Source organism: Festucalex cinctus, chromosome 18 (genome assembly GCF_051991245.1).
Source record: "Festucalex cinctus isolate MCC-2025b chromosome 18, RoL_Fcin_1.0, whole genome shotgun sequence".
NCBI lineage: Eukaryota > Metazoa > Chordata > Actinopteri > Syngnathiformes > Syngnathidae > Festucalex > Festucalex cinctus.
This window is the reverse complement of record NC_135428.1, coordinates 4,775,549-4,801,118: the sequence shown is the minus strand read 5'-3', so window position 1 is coordinate 4,801,118 and position 25,570 is coordinate 4,775,549. Positions and strand designations below refer to the sequence as shown.

The window sequence follows — 25,570 nt, the reverse complement described above, 5'->3', positions numbered from 1 at the left end:
AGTCTAGCATAGCTCAAGTGCAAGTGGCTGTCCTCCATGCTGAAGGTCATGGGATCCTTCCTCAACCCCTGAGCGTTTTATTGTTGTTGTTTTTAGTCTTTTACTCTCTTCCAAGTGCAAAAGTTTACTCTGTTGCGAGTGGGACCAAATCTAGTCTTTTTAGAGTGAAATTTACTCAATGAAATTTACTGTGTAATAATGCTCAATTTTCAAGAGTGATCAATTTAATATGGTTCCATTTTATTGTGTGGTTGTAGCTTGCAGTGAACTAAAGGGTGAGTACAGGGTTGTATGATTGAATAGTTAAACCTCTCACATTGCTAAATAAGGGAATCAAAATATTAGAAGCCCTCCTCAGTGCATTGAAGCAAAAAGTCAAATTGTCACAAGTTAAATTGATGGTTATGTGCAATCTTGAAGGGGGGGAATTGCAGTATATGGACAAAGTGGCGAAGGACAACCATCGTCGGTTCTTTTAGCTGACGCCATGTTGCTAAACTCATCTCCTGAGTAACCTTGCATGTAACCTGCAGTAAATCTCAATTACAATACCGCACACCACGTTGTGCCAAATCCACATCAACTCGATAGTAAAGGCAGTAGGTTTGATTACAGTTACGGTAGTAATCATACACATGTTTGTTAATTAATTTTTTAATTAATTCAAATATGAATTCATTAGTGTTGCAAACATTCTAGTTAAAGTACTTGGATGACCTCATTTTGCTTTAATGTATAATTCAGTCAAGTCAAAACGGTCGCAAACACTTAGGTGTAAGTTAATTAACATATATATTAGGGCTGGGAATCTTTGACTGTCTCACGATTCGATTACGATTTTTGGATCTACGATTCGATTCTCGATTCAAATGATTTTCGATTTGATTGACAAATGATTTCTGCTTCAATTTACAGATGTGCACAATATTGTCATGCTCTAATCCAGTCTGCTTTCCAAGACAAAATAACAAATAGACATTAAAGTGTTTTTTTTTTGTTTTTTTTTTTAAACATTACAGTACATCCAATCCATCAAAGTGAAATCCAGCACCAACCAAACACCTCCTCAAGCTCAAGCTCCTTCAACTCTGCACGACTTGTGTACCATGTTTATGTGCAAACCTAATTTATCCGCCTGCCTGTTTGGGGTTCAATAATGTGATGGATTTTTAAGTGCGCTTCCTGGTAGTAAGGCTGACAACATCTATCTATACTATAAGTGACATTTCTTGCCTATTGTTTATCTTCCAGACAATTGAGCGGCCGCATCTCGCCCTTGGCCAGCCTGTCCCGGGCCCTGTCAAGGTCACACCCCTCATCAATCACTGCACTTGCAAGATCGCACTCACCAGGGAAGACCGAAAAGAAATGCCCAGTATGCAGGTTCTCTCACCAATATCTGACCCAGTGCTTTTTTTTTTTTAAATTTATTTATTTATTTTATTTTGCAGTCTCGTGTAATACGTTCGATCAGCATTTTGCACCTCCATTTCAAAGTTGCTGAAAACAACACTCTGAAAAAGGATGAGGTATTTCCCTTCTCTTACCCCCCCCGATATCCCCACCCTGCCTCTCTGCCTGCTGACATGCACACCTCATTTAATTCAAATCGAAAATCTAAGTGAAGGGAAAAGCGCCCAGCTTGAGCATTTTCTCCTGTGTTTCCTTTGTAATAAATCACCGGGCGTTCTCTTTTCATCGGGATAGATATCACTTGTACATGCCCCAACATCCATTCTGGGATTCTGACAACACGCTCCCGTTTTGTGCTGAATAGGCATTACTTCGCTCCTGAATTACGACGGCCTGCACTATCGGCCCATATGCAAAGCAGCGCCACCGTTTGACATGTGGCGGCACACAGCCCGAGAGGTCGCCCTGAGCATTGTAAAAGTGTCGACCGGCCTTGGAAGAAGCGGCTGCCATATATCATTTCGTAGCGGCAGTTGCTAGAATGCAAGTTGCCGCTAATGTCCTGCTTCTGTCAGTCAGAGGTCAGATGAGCAGTGCAGCGGAACCTCGAAAGCTGAATGTCCTTCAGTCATGCGATCCATACGGGGACCGAAAATTGCCATTCGGAATTTGAACCGCCTACCGTACATACAGTTTTAACTCTTTTACTGGTGCCACATGAAAGATCGCATTCCATTCTTTCATTACAAAAAAAGTATGTTTCTACCTTATCCCGTTCTTTAGTAATCACCATTTGAAAATAGGTCATTTGCGTGACATTGAGTGAAAATTGAAAAGAAAAAGATACATTTTCTCCGCAACAGTGACGTTGATACTAATATTTTTTGTTTAGTGACGCTGCGTCTAATTAGGTTTAATGTTACAAAGGCTTTGAGCAGTCACGTCAGCCTTGAAAACGTTCTATTTCATCAGATTGCGGTCATGTTTCATTGGAATTCGCAGCTCTAGTTAGGGCCCGAGCAGCTACCGCTGCCATCTGCTGGCCATAGTTAGTGTGTGTTTTTGATTTCACAACTCATTGACCCGGCTGCTCTGCACTTGGACGTAGCACTGACCACTGATATATTAAAAAAATAAAAAATAATTAAATAGTTGACGTCGCTTAACGTTCATGGCGGCATACGTCGGGATTTTACTAAACGTTATTAAAAGTTTTTGGCGGTCAAAGAGTTAAGATGTCAATGTGAGATCTTAGCAAATCTCAATTGATCTCACTTCACCTCGAAGAAAAACAATAATGCAAGCCCATCCATCCATCCATTGGCTGGAGTCCTGCAGGTTTCAGAGGTTTCCCCTCTTCTAACACAAGCTGATTCCAAGGCTTATGCAGAGCTAGCTGATGAACTGATCATCTATCAGCTGTGTTGGGGAAGGGAAATATCCAAAACCTTTGAGGACCGAGTTTGTCCACCCCTGCCCTAGACGGTCCTTCCATTTGAACCTTCTCAAATTCTTGGCGTTCTGTACCAGTACTTTTTGTAAACAGAGGATCTACCACTAGACTTTTTCAGCCATTGTGTGCGAATGCGGATCATTTTAATTTTGATGTTCTCAAAATCAAACATAAACACCTCGTACCAGATTGTTGTCAATTTCACATTGCGCCGTATTTCTTCAAAACGCTGCAAACACCCAAGCAGTATCTCGTTTTGTCAGATTGAGTCCTTCTCAGTTGCAATTCCACACCGTTACACAATACAAAGTGAGAACATACCGTCTGGCTTTCCCTTTTATACTCAGTCAATTTTGAGTCAATTCCCCACACCAATCTCATTGCCGATCTTTGGTTTCATGGCTACATTTAATGCGTTTCCATTAGAAACAAGATCACGCTGCAGCTGGGACTCATTTGGGTCAATGGGAAATGAAATCAGAAAAAAAGCCCAGGGTGTGAGTGGAAAGAGATGCTGGCAGGTGACTATATTTTGGCGTCATGGCTGCAGGCGCAACTTCGGCCGAGACGGATCAGGCCAGAAAAACCGACTGCTGCTTGTAGCCTGAGATCAGGCGGTTACAGTTTATAGCCACTCTGTGCCTTGTCAGATCGAGTCTGCCTTTTGCATTCCAGTGGTCCCGGCACCTACGGATGCTTTTTAATGTTGGAGATCATTAAAGTGTCACATGTACGCTAATGCTCTTTCAGCTGGAACCATTAAAGCTTAAGTGCATTGTGATGAATATCTAGCGGAGGCATAGAAAAGCGGTCCCGTTTCAACATACAGTATACTGCGCACTAACACGCACTAAATTTACTCGAAATAAGTCTCTTAAAGGGAATGTGTAAAAGTCTGATTCGATGCGTAGACTGTTTTATAGGCTGCACCCCATAATTAATGCCTTCACATGTTCGGCGATTGAATAACGGGCAAAATAACTGGAAGAAAGCACAAGTTGCAGGGCTTGAATAGGATCATTAGTTATGTATCAAGTCACTGATGATGGAGTCTCTGTGTGGTTCTTAACCAAGGTTCAATCGAACCCCAGGAGTGCGTTCAGTCAGTCTCAGGGCTTCGGCGGAGATCAAGACACGAGTGCTATCACAATTAGTGTTGTTCCGATACCGATACTGGTATCGGCAGAGGTGCCGATACTGCATTAAAACAGTGGTATCGGTATCGGTGACTACTCACAAGTAACATGCCGATACCATTAATTCCAACGCTAATATAGGACTTTGGATGCAGCGTCTTGTGTCTTGCTGGTGCACGACATTCACTGGTATGTGACATGTTCACTGCATGCCGATCTAAGATATCCTATTGGCCCTTGAATGCTCTGAACCAATGGCAGGACAGCTTTTTCATGTTGAGGAAAAAAAACCCTTAAGTATCGGTATCGGCCGATACTGCAAAGCTGGGTATCGGTATCGGGAGCCAAAAAACGGTATCGGAACAACACTAATCACAATCGAATATTTTTTAGAATTGATTAATCTACCGATTATTCAATCGATTTATCGACTAGTCGGATTCCTTTTACTTTTGCATTGTGTACTACAAAAGCATTTTTCACTGATTAATGTTTATTAGCCGACTTGATAGTTATTTTGTACTTCGTACTCATAGTGATTTAAAAAAAAAAAAAAAAAAGGGGGAGGTTTGATGTTGTACTATGTCACCAGTTCGGTCATTGTTTTCCAAAGTAAAAAAAACAAATGTCTTACTTCGATTCTTCTACCTACTGTTGATATGCTGAAATCAGAGGGGATTTGGAGAATTTTAAATAAAAAAAATGATTACTCGATTATTAAAATAGTTGCCAATGAATTTGATAATCGATTGGTCGATTAATTTTGATAGCTCAACAAGACAAGACAAATGATGCATGATGATATACTCCACTTATTCGCCAATGTGTGCTACAGGGAATTTGGTGCGTTCAGTCGTCGACTTCTGACTGTTGTGATCGTTGATTTCGTCTTTATTATTTTAATCCCTTCATACTATGTCAAGCACAAAAAGACAATGGTCGGATGAATATGTGCAACATGAATTTGCACGTATAAAGACACCTATGGTGTTCCACAGGGTTCAATTCTAGGGCCTCTGCTGTTTTTATTGTATTTGCTGCTCTTGAGTTCCATTTTAAGAAAACAGTGGTGATTGCTTTAAAATGCTCCAACTATATAATTGCATTTTTTGCAATGCCAAGTTGAGCAATTCTAGTCCAGCACAAGTAGCTACGTATCTATTATTAACTATTACCTAAAGGAACATTTCCTTAAGATATATGGAGTTGGGGAATAATAAAAAATATATATATCAACCATCCCAACCAAATATTGTAAGTCCATTAAGAAATGTGCCATTTAAAACATATAACATTTTGCATTTCTCTGCACAATGATACAAATACTGTGCCCATGTTGCTAGACCGTACATATGGTAGAACATGTCTGGTCTTATCACCGTCACTTAACTTGGAGGAAAAAGGGGGAAAGAGCCTTAACCGTCTCTTTACAAGGACAGGTTACTTGCTCCTGCAACCCAGAGAAACCCTCCGGGACTCAAACAGTCATCTCGTTCTTGGGTTTTACTCTCAGCAGAGCGATTCATTACCCTGACATCGCAATCCCGGCAGCATACTTTTCTCCCTTCTGTGCTGTCTGTCTAAAAGCTACAGAAGTGATCATTTATTAATCCAACTTGAACCGAAACCTTTTCTTTCTTCACCACTGCAGTGCTACATATCGCATTATCCAATGCTATCACGGCCGGTACAAAAATCTGCTAATATTCACACCAGGACACAATGATCAGACATATTAACACTCTCTAAGTTGATTGCTAGAGTTTATTACTAATCCACTCGGTAGCATTGAGAACCCGAGTTGAGCAAACCTTTCGTCATCTCGGAGTAGAATTATCTCAACTGTTGGGTAGCAGTTCAAATGACAACTATGCCAATTACAAGATCTGTTTAACCTGTTTGATAAGGATACAGCAACAAATTACTTTAAATCAGTTCAGAAGTCTTAATCTCACTACATCTTGCTCTTTATTTGCACGTTGGAAACCACTTTTTTTTTTACAGTCATATTAATGTAGTGTACATTGAACCTAGCAGAAGAAATGCGCAGTTTTGCTGAACGTTGTTTTCACCATGAGGAATTTGGTAGAGCACAATGTTTAAAGTGATGGCATTGGACGTGAACGAGACACACAATATATACACACACACACACTCACGCACGTACGCTATTTAAAAAAAAAAAAAAAAAAAAAAAAAAAAAAAAGCTACATTTTGCTTAGGCTGCAAGGTGGTGAACCTTGCATGCTGCTTTGCACCTGACTTTCAGATGCGCTGTGCAAAGCTACCCTACGTAGCAATTTGGCCCCAAATATCTTTACAATAACCTTTTTTATTTGATCATTTACGACGCAAACATTTTCTAAATTAGCAGAGTAACACTGTAGCTGTTCAAAATGGCTACTCCTGAAAGCGTCTGGCCAATAGTTTTCAAGACATTATTCGAATTTCCGTTTTCTGCATTGGGCAGCTTTAAAGATAGAAAAAAATCAGCCTGCAAAACGTATTTCAGGTTTGAGAAATCATAACACATATGCGAAAATCATTCAATTTGCATATTGTCGCTGTTATCAGAAAAAACACTTATGCCCCCCCCCCCCATTCTTATGTTTTTTGGATGTCTGCATTCAGTTTCATCCCAAAAACGTAGAAATAAAAAAAAAATAAAAAAAAAAAATGGACGCAAGTTTGTTTTTTTTTCCCCCCACATTGCAGCGATGATATACTGTTGCAATTTTGAGGCAGTTTGGTGGACTCAATCCCGGATGTGCCCAGTTAGTAGTACATCAGCTTCCAATGCAATTTGCATGAGCAGTCAAGTTTGTTTACCTGCAGTAAATTCAGTTCAGTTGCGACCAGTGGCGATGTGTCCAACATTCTAACAAATTATTTCAAGCCCAAACATGTCGCCATTACATGCAACCCCTTATTTAAAAAGGAATTTCCTCTTCTAGGACAAACCCCTCCCAGAGTGTTTTCTTAGATTGCCTCCTGGACATGTGTCGACTAGTTTTAGTGGAGCCTGCTGATCATGAGCAGCACAAAAAGAAGCCCCATGCAAATTTAAATACTATCAAAGACTGTTGAATGTTGTCAGCTAATATATTTTACGCAGATCTGCTTCTATATAATCCTGTTTTATGACTGAGCCGAGTGGGGACACTGGCATGTTTCAAGGCATTGGGAAGATGTTTCATGGTTTGTAAATGAGGGATACTGAGATCATAAAAACCACTCCAGTGAAGATGACAGCCTCGGCTGAAATATGTCCCTCAGAAGGACGGATTTGAGGATTACGCAGTCTGTATAAAAGATCAAATGTGACCTCATCATGAGGTTGGAAGATAATTTGTGGCAAAAAAATTTTTTCTCTCTTATTATAAAGGTAAATGTCTCAAACACCTGTCTTTGAATATCTAATCAGGTTCTCAACTTCAAATTAATGCCACAGGAAACTGTGAATCCCACGACACATTGAATGCATCAGTTGGAATAATGTTCCTCACGCTAACAGAAAACAATAAAGGAGGAAAATTATGTATTCACTCAAGTACCGTATTTTCCGCACTATAAGGTGCACCTAAAAGCCTTCAATTTTTTCTAAAGCTGACCATGCGCCTTATAATCCTGTGCGTCTTAAATATGGATCAATATTGAGCCGCCACAAGTCTAGCTGTCAAGACGCTATCGGTGACCCTGCACGATCGGTGGCGCGCATGCGCAGAAGATCCCGCCATCTTGGATCGCTAGCTAATACTAATACTTTAGCTCAGAGAAAATAATAATAAAAAAAAGCTGTTTATCCATTTTGGGAATGAATGGAATTGTCAGAAAGCTGGATTGTAATCTATTAATAAAGTTTGACTGACCGATATGACTGTTTTGTTGACATGCCCTTTAGCGCAGCACCATCTAATGGATGCATAATGTAACCCCAGCCTCTACTGTAGCGCCTTATATATGGAAAAAGTTTTAAAATATGTCATTCACTGAAGGTGCGCCTTATAATGAGGTGCGCCTTTTGTGCGGAAAATACGGTAACTGTAATTGTCCATTCCTTTACCGCTTATGTATCACATTCCATACGCCCTGCCAGTAACCAGAAGAGATGCATTCTACTGATATCAAGACAAAAAAGCTCCTTAAGATGTACGGAGGGTTCCACCCAAAATTCAGCATCCAGAGACTCGACAGAAAAAGTCAAGAAGGGTTCCATGGATTCGAGAGTGTCATGGGCACAATTAAAAAATAAATGAATAAATAAATGAATAAATAAATAAATAAAAGGAAAATAGATCAAGATGATGCCCCCAGGGATGACCTACTTAGTGAATGCCTCGGGCAGCAGAAGCCCAGTAAGAAGAAGGAGCCAGATGGACAGTCAGAGAGACAAATTGAAGAAGTGGCTGACATCAAGAAAAAAAAAAAAAAACAGACTAGTGACAGGTATTGTAGTGCAGATGGTGTAACGCGATATTCGTGCATTTGAACGATGCGCAGGCAGACAGGTCGAAAACCAATGTTGGATATGAGACATGGATATGCTTAACATTTTTTGCTTCCATATATTTACACCGAGATCGGAATTCTTCCTATAGTTGTAAATATATGCAGTACTCACTGAAGTTTTGTAAATGTAAACAAAATTTGAAGCGTACTAATCAGATCTGCAAAAATGTTCTTTAAAAAAAAAAAAAAAAAAAAAAAAAAAAAAAAAAAAAAAAAAAAAAAAAAGAGCCTGATTTAGGTTACGTTCACACTGCAGGCAAATGCAACAAAGATCGGATTTTTTTTTGTGTCCAAACGCGACCTGTATCTGACTCAATTCCGATTTTTTCATATCCGACCTGGGTCACTTTCATATGTGGTCCTATATCGGATACATATCTGAATTTTTGCAACGCGACCGCAGTGCTACATAAGCGCGAGTTGTTGCATCCGCGTCCTCCATATTTACTTCCGTAAATAATCACGTTGTGGGTGACGACGATGCCGTCGCTTCTTCTGCGCATGCGGGCCACTTTGGAGACGATTTGGTTTCACACAGCAGACAGACAGTCGGTCGCATTCAATATGTAATGTTACTCAGAAAAATTGGATTTCACCCCAAAAAAAAAAATCGGAACTGAGCGTTGAGACCTGCAGCGTGAACGTAGCCTTCGCTAATTTGTGCTGACGAACGTGCCCGCCGCGGCCTCCCCATCAAGCTGCAGCATCCAGCGGGTTTTAAGCAGGTCAATGCTGACTGACTGCTTGTACTCGTAATGTTGCGTTCGGATGAAAGGCCTCGCACAATTGCCAGCTTACACTTTGGATTAGTTTGCGTTGCATATCAAAGAACAAGTGATCGCGCTGAAAATATTCTGCCAGAAGCACCGACAGCATAACAACGTATACAGAGATGACATCACATCAACTTACAATGACCGAAATGCCCATCAGTGCTTCCTACCCACTAATGTCTCAGAGATGTTGGGAAGCCAAGAGCATTTATGTCTATATCACATGACATTTTCCGGAAGCTAACAGTTCAGTTCCATTGAGCACTTCAACTCCATCTTACAGTAGATATCATCACTTGTGACCCAAGCAGCAGAAGGATTCAGTAAACTTGTTTAGCAGAGAGACATTAAAAGTAAATTAATGCTGCAGAACATGCATGATCATAAAATTTGAAATCACGATGAGCTTTATCCTCATGATATGTTTTCAGTTACTGTACATTCATTTCTGGCCCGGCAGCGCTGTTGTAAATTTAAGTGGTGAACCACAGACGATGGCATTCATTTCATTAACATCACACTTCATTAACATGTACTTTTGAATGAAAAGTCTGCTTTGCACCACGGTTTGATTTTTAAATGTGGCTAAATGCAGTACAGAATTTCGCTACTAGAAGGAATACCAAAGTTGGATTCCTATTGGACGTTGATTATATACAGTACTAAATTATTGTAACACTGTACAAACTGTTGAGTCAAAAATAACCCAGATTGGGTGAAAAATGGACCGACCTAACCTTTTGAGGTATTTAACGCAAATTAAATTAATCAGCCACAAAACAGCCTAAACAAATTGGGATGCTTTATTCATTTAACTCAACTTTTTGGGTTAATTGAATAACCCGATTGAATAAGGCCAAACATGAACTGACCCAACTTCTTGAGTTATTTAACCCAAAAAGTTGGATCAAATTATTTTTAAAAACCCATAAAGCAATCCACAATTTTTTGGGCTGTTTTGTGGCTTATTCATTTAACCCAATTTTTAAGAGTTAAATGACCCTATTGAATTGGGGCGAAAATGAACCAACCCAACTCCGAGTTATTTAGCCCAAACAGCTGGTTCAAATTAAATTAATAACACCCAAAGAAAGCCAATTTTTGGAGTTACAGGTATTTGTGATGTGCTGTTATTCATTTGACCCCATTTTTGGTGGGTTAATTGAATATCCCAATTGAATTGGGTCAAAAAAAATTAATCAACCCAACTTATTCAGTTACTTAACCCAAAAAGATAGGTCAAATTAAATTAATAACCCACAAGGGCTTTGTTGTTTAGTGGGTCATTGATTTGACCCATTTTTTTTGTGTTAATTGAGTAATCCAATTTAATTGGGTAGAAAATGAAATCGGCCAAACTTTTTAGGAGTTATTTAATCCACAAGTTAGGGGTCAAATTAAATTAACAACCCACAAAGAAACCCCATGTTTTGGTTTGTTTGTTGAATTATTCATTTGTTGGTGCCTTTTTGACCCAATTTGGGTTAATTTGGACTCACCTGTTATTAGTGTGGTGTACTTACAGCTATTTTTTCCCCCAAAAAAAATTATTGGGTAAAAGATTCACTATTTTCACTCATTTTGGGGGATTAACGATACAAAGACATTTTTTGTAATGTACACAAAAGATAAAATTACAAATTACACACACAGAATACTACAATAAAGATGCTCACCGTCAGAATTTCAAACCTACAACAGTGACGTAACCGGAATTTGTACATTCATTTCATTGTGAGGACGTATACATCATATTGTTTTATAATAGCTTATCGTGCGTGTTACAGCTCATCTCCATGTTTTGCCCCATTTTTCTAGGCCAGTTCATCTTCGATATGTGAACAGATGCATAATAATGACATGCTTGCGATCACTTCAAAGCTACGTTTTGCCACGGGCAAACTCTCGGACAGATTCTCAGAAGAGTGACTCATAGATTATTACACTGCACGGAAACTTTGACTTGGAAATCCACTTGATCGAAAAGAAAAAAAAAAAAGAGCTTGAGCCCCCGCTGTGGACAGTCATAACACGTACCTCCGAAGTCAGGCCTTAAACGGATGTCGTATCCCTTCAGCAACTTGTCCACGGTGGTCTTGGCCACAGACATTCCGATGCTTCCAGTGGAGCTGTGAGGAGAAAACATATATGAAAAATATGTATTTACAGAGGGTGTGAATATGAATTAGTGATGTAGGCATTCTTGAATGGAGGAAAATACTCGGACTGGTTAAAAAGACAAATTATCAGATATGGGCGAGTACTCATGTGGCCTTATTTCAAGGTATTGGTACTCATGATGGCAGCCAACCTCTTGCGGCTGATTTACAATCAGGAACTAAATATGTATTTCTGACAGGTGCCCATTTAGATGTGCATCCACATATTTTGATTGGTCCTTTTCTGGTCACTGGATTCGTAGTTTCATTTTTGTTTATTTATTCATCAAAATTAATTCTATTGTGTGCTCTATAAAAATGTTGCCTTTAACTCATTTGCTCCCATTAACGTGTAAATACGTTTTTTATGTTCTAAGTGTCCCAAAGACGTATTTATACGTTTTTGTTTGTTTTTATTTTTTTTTATGCTAGAGCACACAGAAAGCTTTGATGCAGCCTCTCAACTGCAAAGAACGGTTGCAGAAATGGTAGTTATTACACAAACGGCCAGCAGGTGGCAGCAGAGAAAAGGAGATCAACCAGGGCCATCTAGAAAAAAAGCTCAATTACTTGCAATTTTAAATAGATTTGAGAAAACTGATTAAACTTAGCTCTCTTCTACTGCTAATTGCTGCAAAACGGAAACAGATAGAAACATACTTTTTTTTTCCTGATGAAAGTAGATACTTTAATCTTTCTTTTGATAGGTTCCATGCTTTTATAGCAATAGAACACAATATTCTGTGGGCCTTGCAAAGTCAGTCAAAATCCAGTAAAACAGCCGGGAGCGAACGGGATTGCTTCTGTGAAAATGGCTGGGAGTGAATGAGTTAATTTCATGGCAATTAATTTATTTTTTAAGACCATTTTTTATGGCTACAGAAACATCCAAAAAATGTGAGGTTAAAGGTCACTCAGGGCCTGGTTCACAGACTCTTCCAGAGGTACTTGATTGGGTTGAAGTTGGGGTATTTCTCACTTCTACAGTATCTTTCGGAATTTTGCTATGTGCAGTGGGGAACAAATCATGCTAGAGTAAGAAAAGGATTTTGATTTAAAAAAAAAAATAATCAAGATTAACTCATTCACTGCCAGTCAAGGGAAAAAAAATCTTTGACGTCTAAAATCGTCTATGGCAGTGAATGTGTTAAGGTTGACTCTTTAATTAGCATCTTTCAAGAGAAAGAAAAACTGAAAAATGACATTATTGTGCACAAATATAAAAGCATCAGGGAGAATAGAGAGTTCTGTATCTGCGAGTTGAATCTGCACGACTCTACCATATCACAACATGCACAGGCCCTCATACATCTCACTATTATGTATATTTATGTCATGGGTTCAAGCAATGAATATTCAGCTCTCTAGGATTTCATGGAAGCAGGTCATCCAAAATAGTAAATGTTCCAGTCATGAGGCTGCATTTGCATAATCTCATGCGGGGTTACAAAATTCGCTTCACACGATTGCTGTCGAGACACAGGTTCGCTTGGCCGGAGCACGGAGACAGACTGTCCCCGGGAGCATCATTTAGTCAGCACTAGTCTGACTGACATCTCTGAAACCCTCCTGTTACGTTGTTTCTCAGGAATAGCAATATTGGTCCAGAACTTAGGCAAGGCAAGGCAAGGCAAGTTTATTTGTATAGCACATTTCATACACAAGGCAACTCAATGTGCTTTACACGAGGAAAGACAACACATAAGCATTAAAACAATAGTTAACATTCAGAGGAAAAAAATAAATAAATAAAAATAGGTTACAAAATTTACTAAAAAAAAAAAAAAAAAAAAAAGTTAAATCACACTAAAGTCCAAACTATGGCACGGGGGCCAACAACCATTTTCAAGTGGTGCGCAAAATATACTAACAATGCAAATGAATTATTTCCAATTAAAGAAGTAACATTTCTCTTCATAACACTGTGGTGAATAAAGATAACTACTTTTTACAAGCAAACATGGTTTCTTTCACTTTCTGCAAAAATTGTGAACATATCACATGATTGATTTACAAACTTTTTTGTTTCTGAATGTGTAGAGATGGGATTTGGTTGCCGTTCAGTGCAGGGGCAGATATTTTCTAGTGGCTTACAAGGGTCTCTGACCACTCAAAATCTTGCAAAATCCTACAAAAATTACATTAGAAAGCTGTTTGGGCCACAGATTTTCAAGAAAACATTGCTATATATAAACAATATACAATTGCTTGATTGACTGAAGTTTTTTTTTTTGAAGTTTATTGAAGTTTATTGAACATATGCACATATACACGTATAATTATATAAACACAAAGTTAAAAGTAAAAAAATAAAAATAAAATAAAATAAAAGAAACATCCAATAAATATCTATGTATATGTTCAAGGGAGTAGGAAGAAGTTGAAAACTTATCCAGTCCTACCCCTTATTCTTCATATCCTATCACTTATTTATAATAAATTACATTTTTAATAAAAGAAAATATAATGCTACTCGTATAAAAAAATAAATTAAAAATAGAAATAAAAATACACTAGTAACACACATATATACAAATTTCATTACACTCATATTTATACATCAAAGAAAAATAAGTAAATGAATAAATCATTTCTACAATCTTCTTAACTTATATCTGATTTAAATAATAATATTGAATTTTACTTTTAAACATTCTTTTAAATTCAACAAGTGAATTACATCTTTTCAGTTCGGTTCCCAAGTTATTCCACAAATTAACTCCTTTAACGGAGACACACCTTTGCTTAATATTTGTTCTTGTTTTGGGTTTTTTGTATACACTTGTACCCCTTATATCATAAGGACAGTTTCTAATTTCAAACAACTTTTGAGTACTGTGGCAGAGTAGATTATTGTATACTTTATACATTATTTGTGCTATTTTAAACTCAACCAAGTCATAAAATTTCATTGTATTTAATTTAATAAATAGTGGATGTGTTGATTCTGTATATTTTGATCTATTAATAATCCTTATGGCTCTTTTTTGCAATTTAAAAACAGTGTCAGTATTTGTTTTATATGTGTTTCCCCAAATTTCCACACAATAGGTCAAATATGGTAATAATAATGTATTATATAATGTATATAGTGAATTCATGTTCAGGACCTCCTTGGTTTTATAGAGTATCCCTATGATTTTTGACATTTTCCTTTTAACATTTTCTATGTGTGGTTTCCAACATAATTTATCATCAATAACTACTCCAAGGAATTTATTTTCATACACCCTTTCTATTTCAATTAAATTCACCCTAATTTTAACTTGATGAGTGATTGGTCTAGTACCGAAAACTATGAACTTGGTTTTATTTAAATTTAATGATAATTTATTCATATCAAACCAATTTTTTATTGTACTTAATTCATACTCCACAGTAGTCAGAAGCTGCTTCAAGTTGTCTCCAGAACAGTAGAAAGTTGTATCATCCGCAAACAAGACACTCTTGAGTATTTTCGAGACACAACAGATATCATTCATATACAATATAAATAATTTAGGGCCCAGCACAGACCCCTGAGGAACTCCATGAGTAATCTTCAATTGTTTTGAATTTGTATTTTTAAACTGCACATACTGATATCTATCATCCAAATAACTTTTTATCCATTTATATGCTAAGCCTCTTATACCATATTTCACTAATTTATTCATTAATATAGAATGGTCTATGGTGTCAAATGCTTTCTTTAAATCCATAAATATCCCAACAGTAAATTTTTTATTGTCTATGTTGGTAGCTATTTCCTCTACAAGTTCCATGACTGCCATTGAGGTGGTCCGTTTTTCTCTAAAACCGTACTGATATTCACTCAAAATCTTATGTTTCTCAATAAAATTATCCAGTCTATATAAAAATAATTTTTCTAGAATTTTTGAGAACTGTGGCAACAATGATATTGGTCTATAATTACTAAATATATGTCTATCACCACTTTTGTAAATAGGAATTACTTTTGCTATTTTCATTTTTGATGGAAATATACCAGTTTGGAAAGACAAATTACAAATATATGTAAAAGGTTTTACAACATATTCTATAATACTTTTTACCAGTGTCATATCAATATTAAAATAGTCGGTAGACTTTTTATTTTTTAATGTTTTTACAACATTTAATACTTCAATATCATTAACACCATTTAAAAACATAGTGGATGAATTATTTACAACGTACTTATCTATTTCATGTTTATTTCTTGTCTCTGGAATTTCATTTGCCAAATTTCTACCCACATTAACTAAATATTCATTGAAGTTATTGACTATGTCTGAAATTTTATCGATTACACTGTTTTTATCTTTTATAAAATATTCTGGATAATTTATTTTTTTAGATCTATTTTTAATTACATCATTTAGTATTTTCCATATTTCTTGCATATTGTTTTTATTCTGCTCTAGTAATGCATGGTAATGATCTTTCTTCCTTATACGTATAATATTTAATAATTTATTTTTATAGGTCTTATACTTTGTTTCAGATTCCATAGTTCTTGTTTTAAGAAATCTTTTATATAAAATATTTTTCTTTTTACATGCATTTTCTATCCCCTTTGTCATCCATACCTTATTTGGACCTTTATACTTCCTTTTAATTTGAACTATTGGACAGTGTTTATTGTATAAAAAGTTAAATGTTGACTGGAATTCACTATATGCAGTGCTAGGATCGTTTTTTGAATAGACTTCAGACCAGTTATGCTTTTCTAGGTCCAGCTTAAAGGCAGCCATGGACCTAGGTGTTGTTAATCTTTTTTCAATTGTGTAAGTTGACGGCTTCATAATTTTTTTTTCAAAATAATCATGAAGAACTGCAAAGACCGGAAGATGATCACTTATATCATTAATAAGGAGTCCACTTTCTATTTTAAAATCTATTTTATTTATAAATATATTATCTATTAGTGTAGCTGTATCAATTGTTATTCTACTTGGTTTCGTAATGACAGGGAATAAACTGTTACTATACATCATATTTATAAAGTCGGTTGTTTTCTGGTGTCCATTAGGATTTAACAGGTCAATGTTAAAATCACCACACATTATTCGCGTTTTTTTATCATTTGTATAACTAAGAATTTCTGCTAGTTTATCGTTAAATGCCACCACGTTAAATGTGACTGATTTTGGTGCACTTGATAAATTAAAGTAAAAAAAAAACCTTGTAGCCTTCAAGTTTCTGAAAGTAGCCCTTAACTCATTTGCTCGCAATAACGTATAAATACGTTGTTTTTTTTTTAAAGTTGTGTCCCAAAGACGCATTTATACGTTTTTTTTTTTTTTTTTTTTTTTTTTTTTTTTTTTTTTTTATGCTAGAGCACACAGAAGGCTTTGATGCAGCCTCTCAACTGCAAAAAACGGTTGCAGAAATGGTAGTTATTACACAAACGGCCAGCAGAGCAAAGGAGATCAACCAGGGCCATGTAAAAAAAAAAAAAAAAAAAAAAAAGCTAAATTACTTCGAATTTTAAATAGATTCATGAAAACTGATGAAACTTAGCTCTCTTCTAATGCTAATTGCTCCAAAACGGAAACAGAAAGATACTTTTTTTTTCCTGATGAAAGAAGAGACTTTAATCTTTCTTTTGATAGGTTCCCTGTTTTTATTGCAATACAACACAATATTCTGTGGGCCTTACAAAATCAGTCAAGATCCAGTAAAAGAGCCGGGAGCGAACGGAATTGCTTCTATGAAAATGGCTGGGAGTGAATGTTAAAAGAAAAAGTTTGGTCACGCCTACCCTAAACCGTAAAAAAATAATATAATTAAAAATAAAAAAAAATCATTAGCAACTCAGCTTGTTGATTTTGAGTTTAGCAGATGTTACATGGGGGAAAAAACAAACAAACACAAAAAAAAAAAAAAAAACTTATTTTACGATGAAATGTCAGTCTGACCCGCAACACAATATAGGAGGGTTATCATTGGTGTCATGACCTGCAACACCTCAAAGACAACTCCAAAGGGTGTGGAATGTGATTTTGCTACAATGGGATGAGATGGGGTGAAAATAGCCCCCACCCACATCGAAAGCCAGCTTAGTGAGGGGATACGCTGCTCAATTAGCTTGATCGAGGAAGTGCAGCTGTTCATCAAGCTGGATGTTCACACACAACCTGTAGGTTGGACACCCGAAGGCGTCATCACAACAGGGAGTTGAATGACACCTGACAAGATTGCCCACCTGGCTTTTTCTGTTCTCAATTCTGGGATAAATTCTAATAGGAAATATCAGAAGTAAGCCTTGAGACGATTCTTGAGGCTGTGGAAAAGGAGCAGGCCAACACTACATCACTGTCTTTAACAACAAAATTATTTGTCGAGGGGATTCTGCCTGCTGTGATTATGCTCTTCCATGTGACTCAATGGAAACACTTTAAGGCAAAGAGAGAGAGAGAGGATATTTAATGGAAATCTGAAGAAAAGGATGACCAATAGGGGTTATTCATCCATTTGTGACTGAATCATATCCTAGCAAGTCATAATATGGAAATAAAAACGCAGCAATGTTTAACTGGGGACTTAGAAGTCAGATCAACTGAGTTTTTCTTACGTCAATCAAATAATCAGGCTGAGCCAATCAACTAATCAGCACCTCCTGCTGAGGTCTCCCTCTTTAGGTGGCAGCCACAATGCACGCAATTATGAATATTGCATTTTGGTATCGAGGAGGTGCACACATGGCGGCGTCTAATCGAGCGTATTAGAAGCAAACGGCCTGGGCACCCCTTTAATGTGATTTGTGACATATCGGCCTCTTATTGACCGATAATCGCATCAATTGATGCGAAAGCTTTTTAGCCGGGCGACGTTTTCTTACCTTTGAATAAAGCATGCGAAGGACAAAGCCGCCAGAGCAGAGAAAATTCCACATAGTTTATCTTCTTGACGACCCCACATCTCCACAAATCCTTATTTCTAGTATCTATAATCCAACAGTCCAACGTTCCTCCGGCAAATGCACAAACTAAAAACGGGCGATGGGAGTAGAATGTCGAGTAAACTCGCCTACATCTACGCATGCGACGTCTTCAAGCAGGCTTCTCGGTGTCAAAAAAATCTTTTTTAATTGGCCCCCGCTATGGAAATCCGTGCAGGTCACAGAGCCCCTCGACCAACACCAACAGATCGGACATCTTGCTGGGGGAAAAAGCAGGCGCGCGCAGTTAATTAAAAAAAAAAAAGAAGTCAAAACGCGACGGCGACGATGTGCACAATCAAACAAACAAACAAACAAAAAAAAGTAGTCTCAAATTGGTGGATGAAATTTCCCGGTCCAAGTGTGCACAAGAGGCATGGTTGCAACAGCAAGCTGCAGCCGTACGGGAATCAGGCGCGCTGTCGTTAAACCTTGATTTCTTTCAGCTGGGAGCGGTGGACTTAAAAAAAAAAAAAGAAAAAGAAAAATGAAATCTTCATCCCCTGCTTTCCCCCTCTTGTCGCTGCTGCAGATGATGATGGAGATCAGCGCAAAGTCACTGAGGGGAAAATGCACATTGGAGAGGGGGGAAAAAAAAACAAAACAAGTGGTAATATTTGATGCAGACGTCAGAGGGCTGCTCTCATGAAAAAAAAAAAGAAAAAAGAAATGCCCCAATATGATAACCCGCGTATTGAGAGATCCCCCTCAGAGATGCGAAGCTATTCGAAAAGTCCACTTGTCTTCCTCCCGTGCAGGTCCAGCCTGAAATGGCGTTTGGACACCGGTTCACTCGTGCACTCGTCTCCTCCTTGAACCACTGCAAAAGTGCCAGAGATCCAAGCACCCAGAGACATATGGATCGTCAACATTTTTTTTTTTCTTCACCTATTTTAAAAGTTATGAAATGAAAATAAATATCCGGCTGGAAGGGGAGGGAGGAGGGAGGAAGGGGGTGGCAACTAAGGTGAATTCCTTAGCGACAGTCTGCTCTGACAGTCAACTGCATGTTCTCCCTGAAACACATAGCGTGCATGGTACGTGTGTGTCTGTTCAACCACATTACACCCACTTTTGCCTCATAACCGTCTGAAATCCCCCCCCCCCATACACCCCTCCAACACACCCCGCTTTACGCATGGCGCCCACAACAATCACCAGTTTGGATGATTTATTTACATGATTACAAACGGACACAGCTGCAAACAGCAAAACATTTTGTGGCTAACAAGCAAAAAGCGCACATCGCCATTCAAGTAGCAATACAAGCTTGTGTTTTATACAGATGGAGGAGGTTTTCTTCTGGGGTCGCTTTGCTGTCCAGTTGCTAAGCAACCCCATCCGGCACTGATGCAGTTGTGGTGATTGGAAGGCTATGCGCAAAGGCTCATTTAAATGAATAGACCCGCTACTGTCACCACTGTGGTGTCAGTGGGACAAAAAGCTGACAGCATCTGATCTACCGTGTTGCCATTTTTTCGGGAAAAAAAAAAAAAAAAAGGCGTGCCCAGGACCTCTATAGCACACCCTACATGTGCGTACTCATCCTCATCACGTTTTATGTTCTAATTTCAAATAAATATCACCTGTTGCAACAATATGCACTCTTGTGCGCACGTTACCATTTACCTCAACTGTGACAGCAGAAAAGTAAAGGGAGAACACTGAAACATAAAGCGAAGTGACTTGCCAAAAGCTCCAAAAGCTTGTGAGCGCCCCCCCCCCCTCAATTTTGCTTGAAGCTGTCACAAGCAGTGTTGCCACAGTTACCTTGAAAAAGTAACTTAGTTACTTTACAGATTACTTGATTTTAAAAGTAACTAAATTAGATAAAAAGTTACTTTTTTAGTTACTTTCAGCAGCTGCCGATAACACCATCTCAACATAAAAATAATGCGGTAGAAACGGAGTTCCAAATACTTTATTGAAAGTGCATTTTTAACATGAAAATGAAGTGTTTTTTTTAATGAAAAACAAAATAGGCAGTCTCTCTTGACTCCTTGTAACATAAATACTTTTTATAAAACAAAAAATAAAAATCTGTCCAGGTTGAAAATGAAAATCCGCTTAATTCCTCTATTGTTTGTTCCGCTATTCCAGTGTGTCCACTTGAGTGGACTCGTGCTTGCTGAAAACGTGACTTGTCTGACGTCACTCCCCCTGGCGAGAGGGCGGAGACGACCTCATCCCAGAATGCTTCACGGACCAGTTGAGGATGGAAATAAATTATTTTTTTACCACTTTTATGGTCCATAACGTACACTTTTTTTGTTGTTGTTGCGTTGTGTGCCTGTTGGTTAATAAAACTAGTTGTAAAAGTATCATCACTTTTGTTTTGAATGTGCAAACCATTCACGACCAGACCATGGCTGAATTCAGTGTGGTGATCAATGACTTCCGCCTCATCTTCGTAGTTAGCCGCAGTTGTTTGTGACTTGTTACAACAGTGAGATATTTTTGCCTTCTTCCTGAAAACGTGGAGTAACGCATTGAATCTCTGGACAGTAACTTTAATCAGACTACTTTGTAGAATAAAGTAACGCGTTAGACTACAGAAAATGAAGGTTCAAGCACAATGTATATCACGCCACTCATTGGCATGATGATGATGATGATGATGATGATGAGATCAGAAGCTTTTGAAGCACTACCTCCAAGCAGGCTCCCAGCAATTGTTGCTATGCTACCGAAGGAAGCGCACTCAGAGATCGCGAATAGCTGGGAGAAGTTCACGCGGGTTTCTCTCAAACCTCACAACAGAAAAGTTGCTGAATTCCATCATATCGCATCATCATGCAATCGCATAAACAGCCAGAATGATGCGCCATATATATCCTACCTACTATTGATCAAAAAATGTCTACTACATATACTGCAGGATGTCTGATGGAAATTCCATTTATTATTTATAACCCGAGAGTGGCATGAATTACATCCATCTGTGACCATTAAATAGAATCATAAAAATGACAGATGCAGCGCTTCAACATTTACTACATAGTTTTCATGCTCGATTGTTCAACTCTGGATTCTGATTGCTCATAATGCCTCGTACCACTGTTCCGATGTAATTGGAAATTAATGAGGACGTCCTGATTGACCATGAAGAGAGAAGTGTTGGCCCTTGACGGAAATCAGCGTAACCAGGCTGTTTTTGTTTTTTTTTGTTTTGTTTTTTCATAATCAATAATGATGGCATGAGAAGCTTGTGCTCAGGGACTCCGGATCACAATAATCAGCCAGCGTAAAGGTTAGATGTGTCATAGCATGTAACATAAGATTCTCACTTTGTATTTCTGTGCTGTTACAGTGGAACCAGGAAGTTAGATGTCCTACCATTTGGATTTGGACCCCATTTCATTCCTGGAAAAATGTTGGTCTGAAGTCACTTCGGCATCGAAAGGACTTTTTTTTTTTTTTTTTTGTGTGATGTCAACACACAAATGTATCATTGATGGTGAAGAAGAAAAGTGTTGATTACCACAGAACTGTAAAAGATTCCAACATACTCAACTCAACTCAACTTTTTATAAAGCACTTTAAAACAAGCATTGTTGTAATGTAATGTAATTTTTTTTTGTACACGTAAATAAATTTTATATCACTACATTAACAACAAGTAGGCGAGTGAATGAATAAATAAATAAATAAATAAACAAATAAATAAATAAATACATAGATAAATAAATAGAAAAAAAACATCAAATTCATGACACAAAACAGCACACACCACAAAACACCAAAAAACGATGTTAAGTCTCATGGTGCGGCAAAAGCCAAAGAATACAGATGGGTTTTAAGGTGGGTTTTAAAAGTAGATAAAGAGGGGGATTGCCTAGAATTTGGTGGAAGGTCGTTCCAAAGGGAGGGACCGGCAAATGCAAAGGCTCGATCGTAAGTATAGTGAAAACAGTAGGGGCCCCAAGATAGAACCTTGTGGAACACCATATGACAGTGGGGCAGTGCGGGACTTGGAGCATCCAAGGCTAACACAGAATGTTCTGTCAGCCAAGCAGGATCTAAACCACTCAAGAGGACTACCACTAATGCCCACCTGGTGCTGCAAACGAGCCAACAGAATACTGTGGTCCACGGTATCAAAAGCTGCAGTCAGATCTAACAGAACGAGAACATATATGGGAGAAGCTCTAAATTTCATCAAGTAAGAATGTGAATATAAGTTTTCTCTCATAAGGTATTTTTCAGAGTGCTACTCAAAGATTGGTCTGCATCATCAGAACCAGTTATCAGAACCATCATCAATAAAATGAAAGTAAAGCACACAAGAAAACATAAGAAAAAAACAATCGCTGTAAAATGTAAACCTAACTTCTGCAATTTTAAGTCACCGTTCACCATACTGAGATAATATTCCGAATGATGCAAACGATGACGTTCGTGCTTAGCTAGGCTGTCAGCAGAATTTTTGGAATGGTCATTTTGCTTTGACACTAGCAAATGGGTAACTTGCGTAACATGTCATGTTATTTGCATTGAAAGTAGGGATGTTCGATACCACTTTTTTTCAGATCGATACCGATACCGATACTCAGACCCTCAGTACTCACCGATACCAAATGCCGATACCAGTAGTACATTTTGACAAATAAAAAAAATCACTAAAAGATATTTTTAAACAAATATATTTCCTTTAATTTCGACAAAAAATACCAGCACAGTCACTCTTCAATAGTCTTAACGCTCAAAATAAAACACAAAAATGCTCTTTTAGTTTAAGATTCACAATTTTGAAGTATTTCCAAACCGGTGAAGTTTTGGTGAAAAACTGCTGCAAGCTAGCTAGCGCCACTTACAGGCAAGGAGGACTCACTTAACGTCTTCCCCCTCTGCCATTGGTCGCTTGTACTCATCTGCGTCTCGAGTACTCGAGTACTTGAAAAAAGGCCGGTATCGGCCTGATACCGATATCTGGTATCGGTACTCGCCCATGCTTAATTGAAAGAATTTTAAAATAAATTTTAAATGAAAATGTCAAAGCCTGTCAACATGGCTCGGCACAGAAACAAGGACTCCCGGCGCCAAAACAAACGAGAATTCCCCTCTACATCCAGGAATATAATATGTAGTATTTCATCAATAATATCGTGCGTTTTAAAAATAGCACAGTAGCATCCCCTGCTTCTTTCCGATCTGGATTCAATGTGGGATTTCTGCAGAGAACTCCTGTGAGAAAGGGTTAATGAATTCCTCACACAGATAGATATCGCCATGGAAACAGCCGCGTGACTGCTTGCAGCTTGTATACACACAGGAGGGGGGAAACAAAACAATGGTGCCCAAAGTATTTTAAAATTCAGAGAGCAAGAGCTTTTCCAGTCAACATAACTGCATTTATTTTATTTGATTGTTTTTGCCTATATTAGTTTTAAGGAAACATTGAGACCTTGCACCCTCGCCGATGCCGCCTCCGTCTTCCACTGCTCATCTCTTTCAAATTCAAAGCCGGGTGATTGGTGTTGGGCATGCATTTGCAAAAGCATGGAACTAATTCATAAAAAATATTGCATGATTATTTCCCCATCTAGCAGGCTGCTCCGTCATTTCCTTGGCATGAACAGAGGGCATGCACGCCCACGCGCACACGCGCAGACATTCTCCCAAACACAATTCCAGCAAAGAATAATTAATTTACAATATGAAACAGACCCGAGGCATTGAGCCTCATGTCGAGCTAAAAAGAGTAGAAGGCTGCGTTGCTGCTGTCAAATCCACCAAACGGATGCATGGCCGCACATCATTACACAATCCTGATTTTAAAATAGGTGCGATAGTGGCTGTTAATCCAAGAACCTTCTCATGGTGCCATTAAGTATCCTCCTAATAGCGAGTCAATACTTGCCCAAATGGACTCTTGTGCTTGAGTCTGCAAATATCACATCCATTGGTTGGCTTATGCAGCCCTTAGCCAATTGCACTCACTTGCCGAGGAACAATAACCGTGTTTCGATTCATAAATATTTTGAGATGCATTGAAAAGCTTTTAAGTGCTCGTAGAGGACTCGGCTTGGTGATGCAAGGAACCGCAGGTGGAGCCATCTTGGAGCATGGTGTGCTCACTGTAGTATGAACCACTACATTAAAAGAATTAATAGCATTGTAAACTCATTGAAATGAAAATAGATGGTCTTTTATTGTGATTTTTTTTTTTTTCTGTGCTCGTCTATTACACTGGGGAACAATTAAAAAAATATATGTTTGGTTAGATTTTTATGCTGATTAAAACTAAAATTGTTTTTTCTAGCATGCCAATCTCTTTTATTTATTTATTTATTAATCTATTTATTTATTTATTTATTTATTTATTTATTTATTTATTCATCCATCCATTTTCCAAACCATTTATTATTTATTTATTTTATTGTTATTTTTTCCCCCAGGAAAACAGTGATTAGCTAAAAAAAAAAAAAACTTTACACGATGGCGAAAAACTAAAAACTTTCGCTCCCCAAAATTAGTAAAAAAAAAAAAAAAAAAAAAAAAAAAAATAGGTATAAGACCTAACTCAACCAAAATTGTGTATCCCAGTGTTATGAAAGAAAAGGTTCAGTACTGTTTATATTTATTTATTTATTTATTTATTTATTTATTTACATTTTTATTTATTAATTAGGTCAAAGAAGGGCCGATTTCGACCCAAAAAGTTAGGTCAAAATCTATAACGCACAAAACAACCCGATTGCATTATTATTATTATTATTATTATTATTATTATTATTATTATTATTATTATTATTATTATTATTATTATCATTATTATTATTATTATTTTATTTCATTTACTTGTGTACCTACGCTCTAAAACCAGTTGGGTCACACACAAATAAAAAAAACGAATTTGATTTAATTGAGAAAAAATAAAAATAAAAATAAAAATTGTGCGGGTTTTTCACCCGAGTAGTCATTTGGTCCATTCCTGACCTAAATTTGGTTATTTTTTTAACCAACTGTTTTTAGAGTGTAGAATAAGAGAGACTCCGAATCAAACTATACTGTCTTCAGTATCTGTTGGTTTGCTGTTTGTCTAATATGCATCATTACCCAATTCCTAATTTAAACCCACGCATTCATCTACATTTTTGGTTACTTTTCCGAGCCTGACTCATCAAGGCTAATTAAAAGAGGTGGACTTCAGCAATCCCCCGCATCACACAGGAGGAGGAACTGCGGTCAAGTGTAATTAT

The 25,570-nt window shown here is 37.6% G+C and overlaps 1 protein-coding gene across 2 annotated transcripts in view; it reads right to left on the bottom strand.

Annotated features, from left to right (window-relative positions):
• gabrb4 (gamma-aminobutyric acid type A receptor subunit beta4) overlaps positions 1-19,283 on the bottom strand; it is a 46,632-nt gene extending 27,349 nt beyond the window's left edge. The window contains exons 1-2 of one of the 2 annotated variants that reach the window (XM_077504776.1): positions 18,270-19,283; positions 11,322-11,413 (exon numbers count right to left, since the gene is read on the bottom strand). In XM_077504776.1, the coding sequence (XP_077360902.1) occupies positions 11,322-11,413; positions 18,270-18,349 (172 nt within the window). In that variant the 5' untranslated portion in view covers positions 18,350-19,283. The remainder of the gene's footprint in view (positions 1-11,321; positions 11,414-18,269) is intronic. The other variant, XM_077504775.1, reaches the window with a different exon arrangement.
• Positions 19,284-25,570: the final 6,287 nt, after the last annotated feature.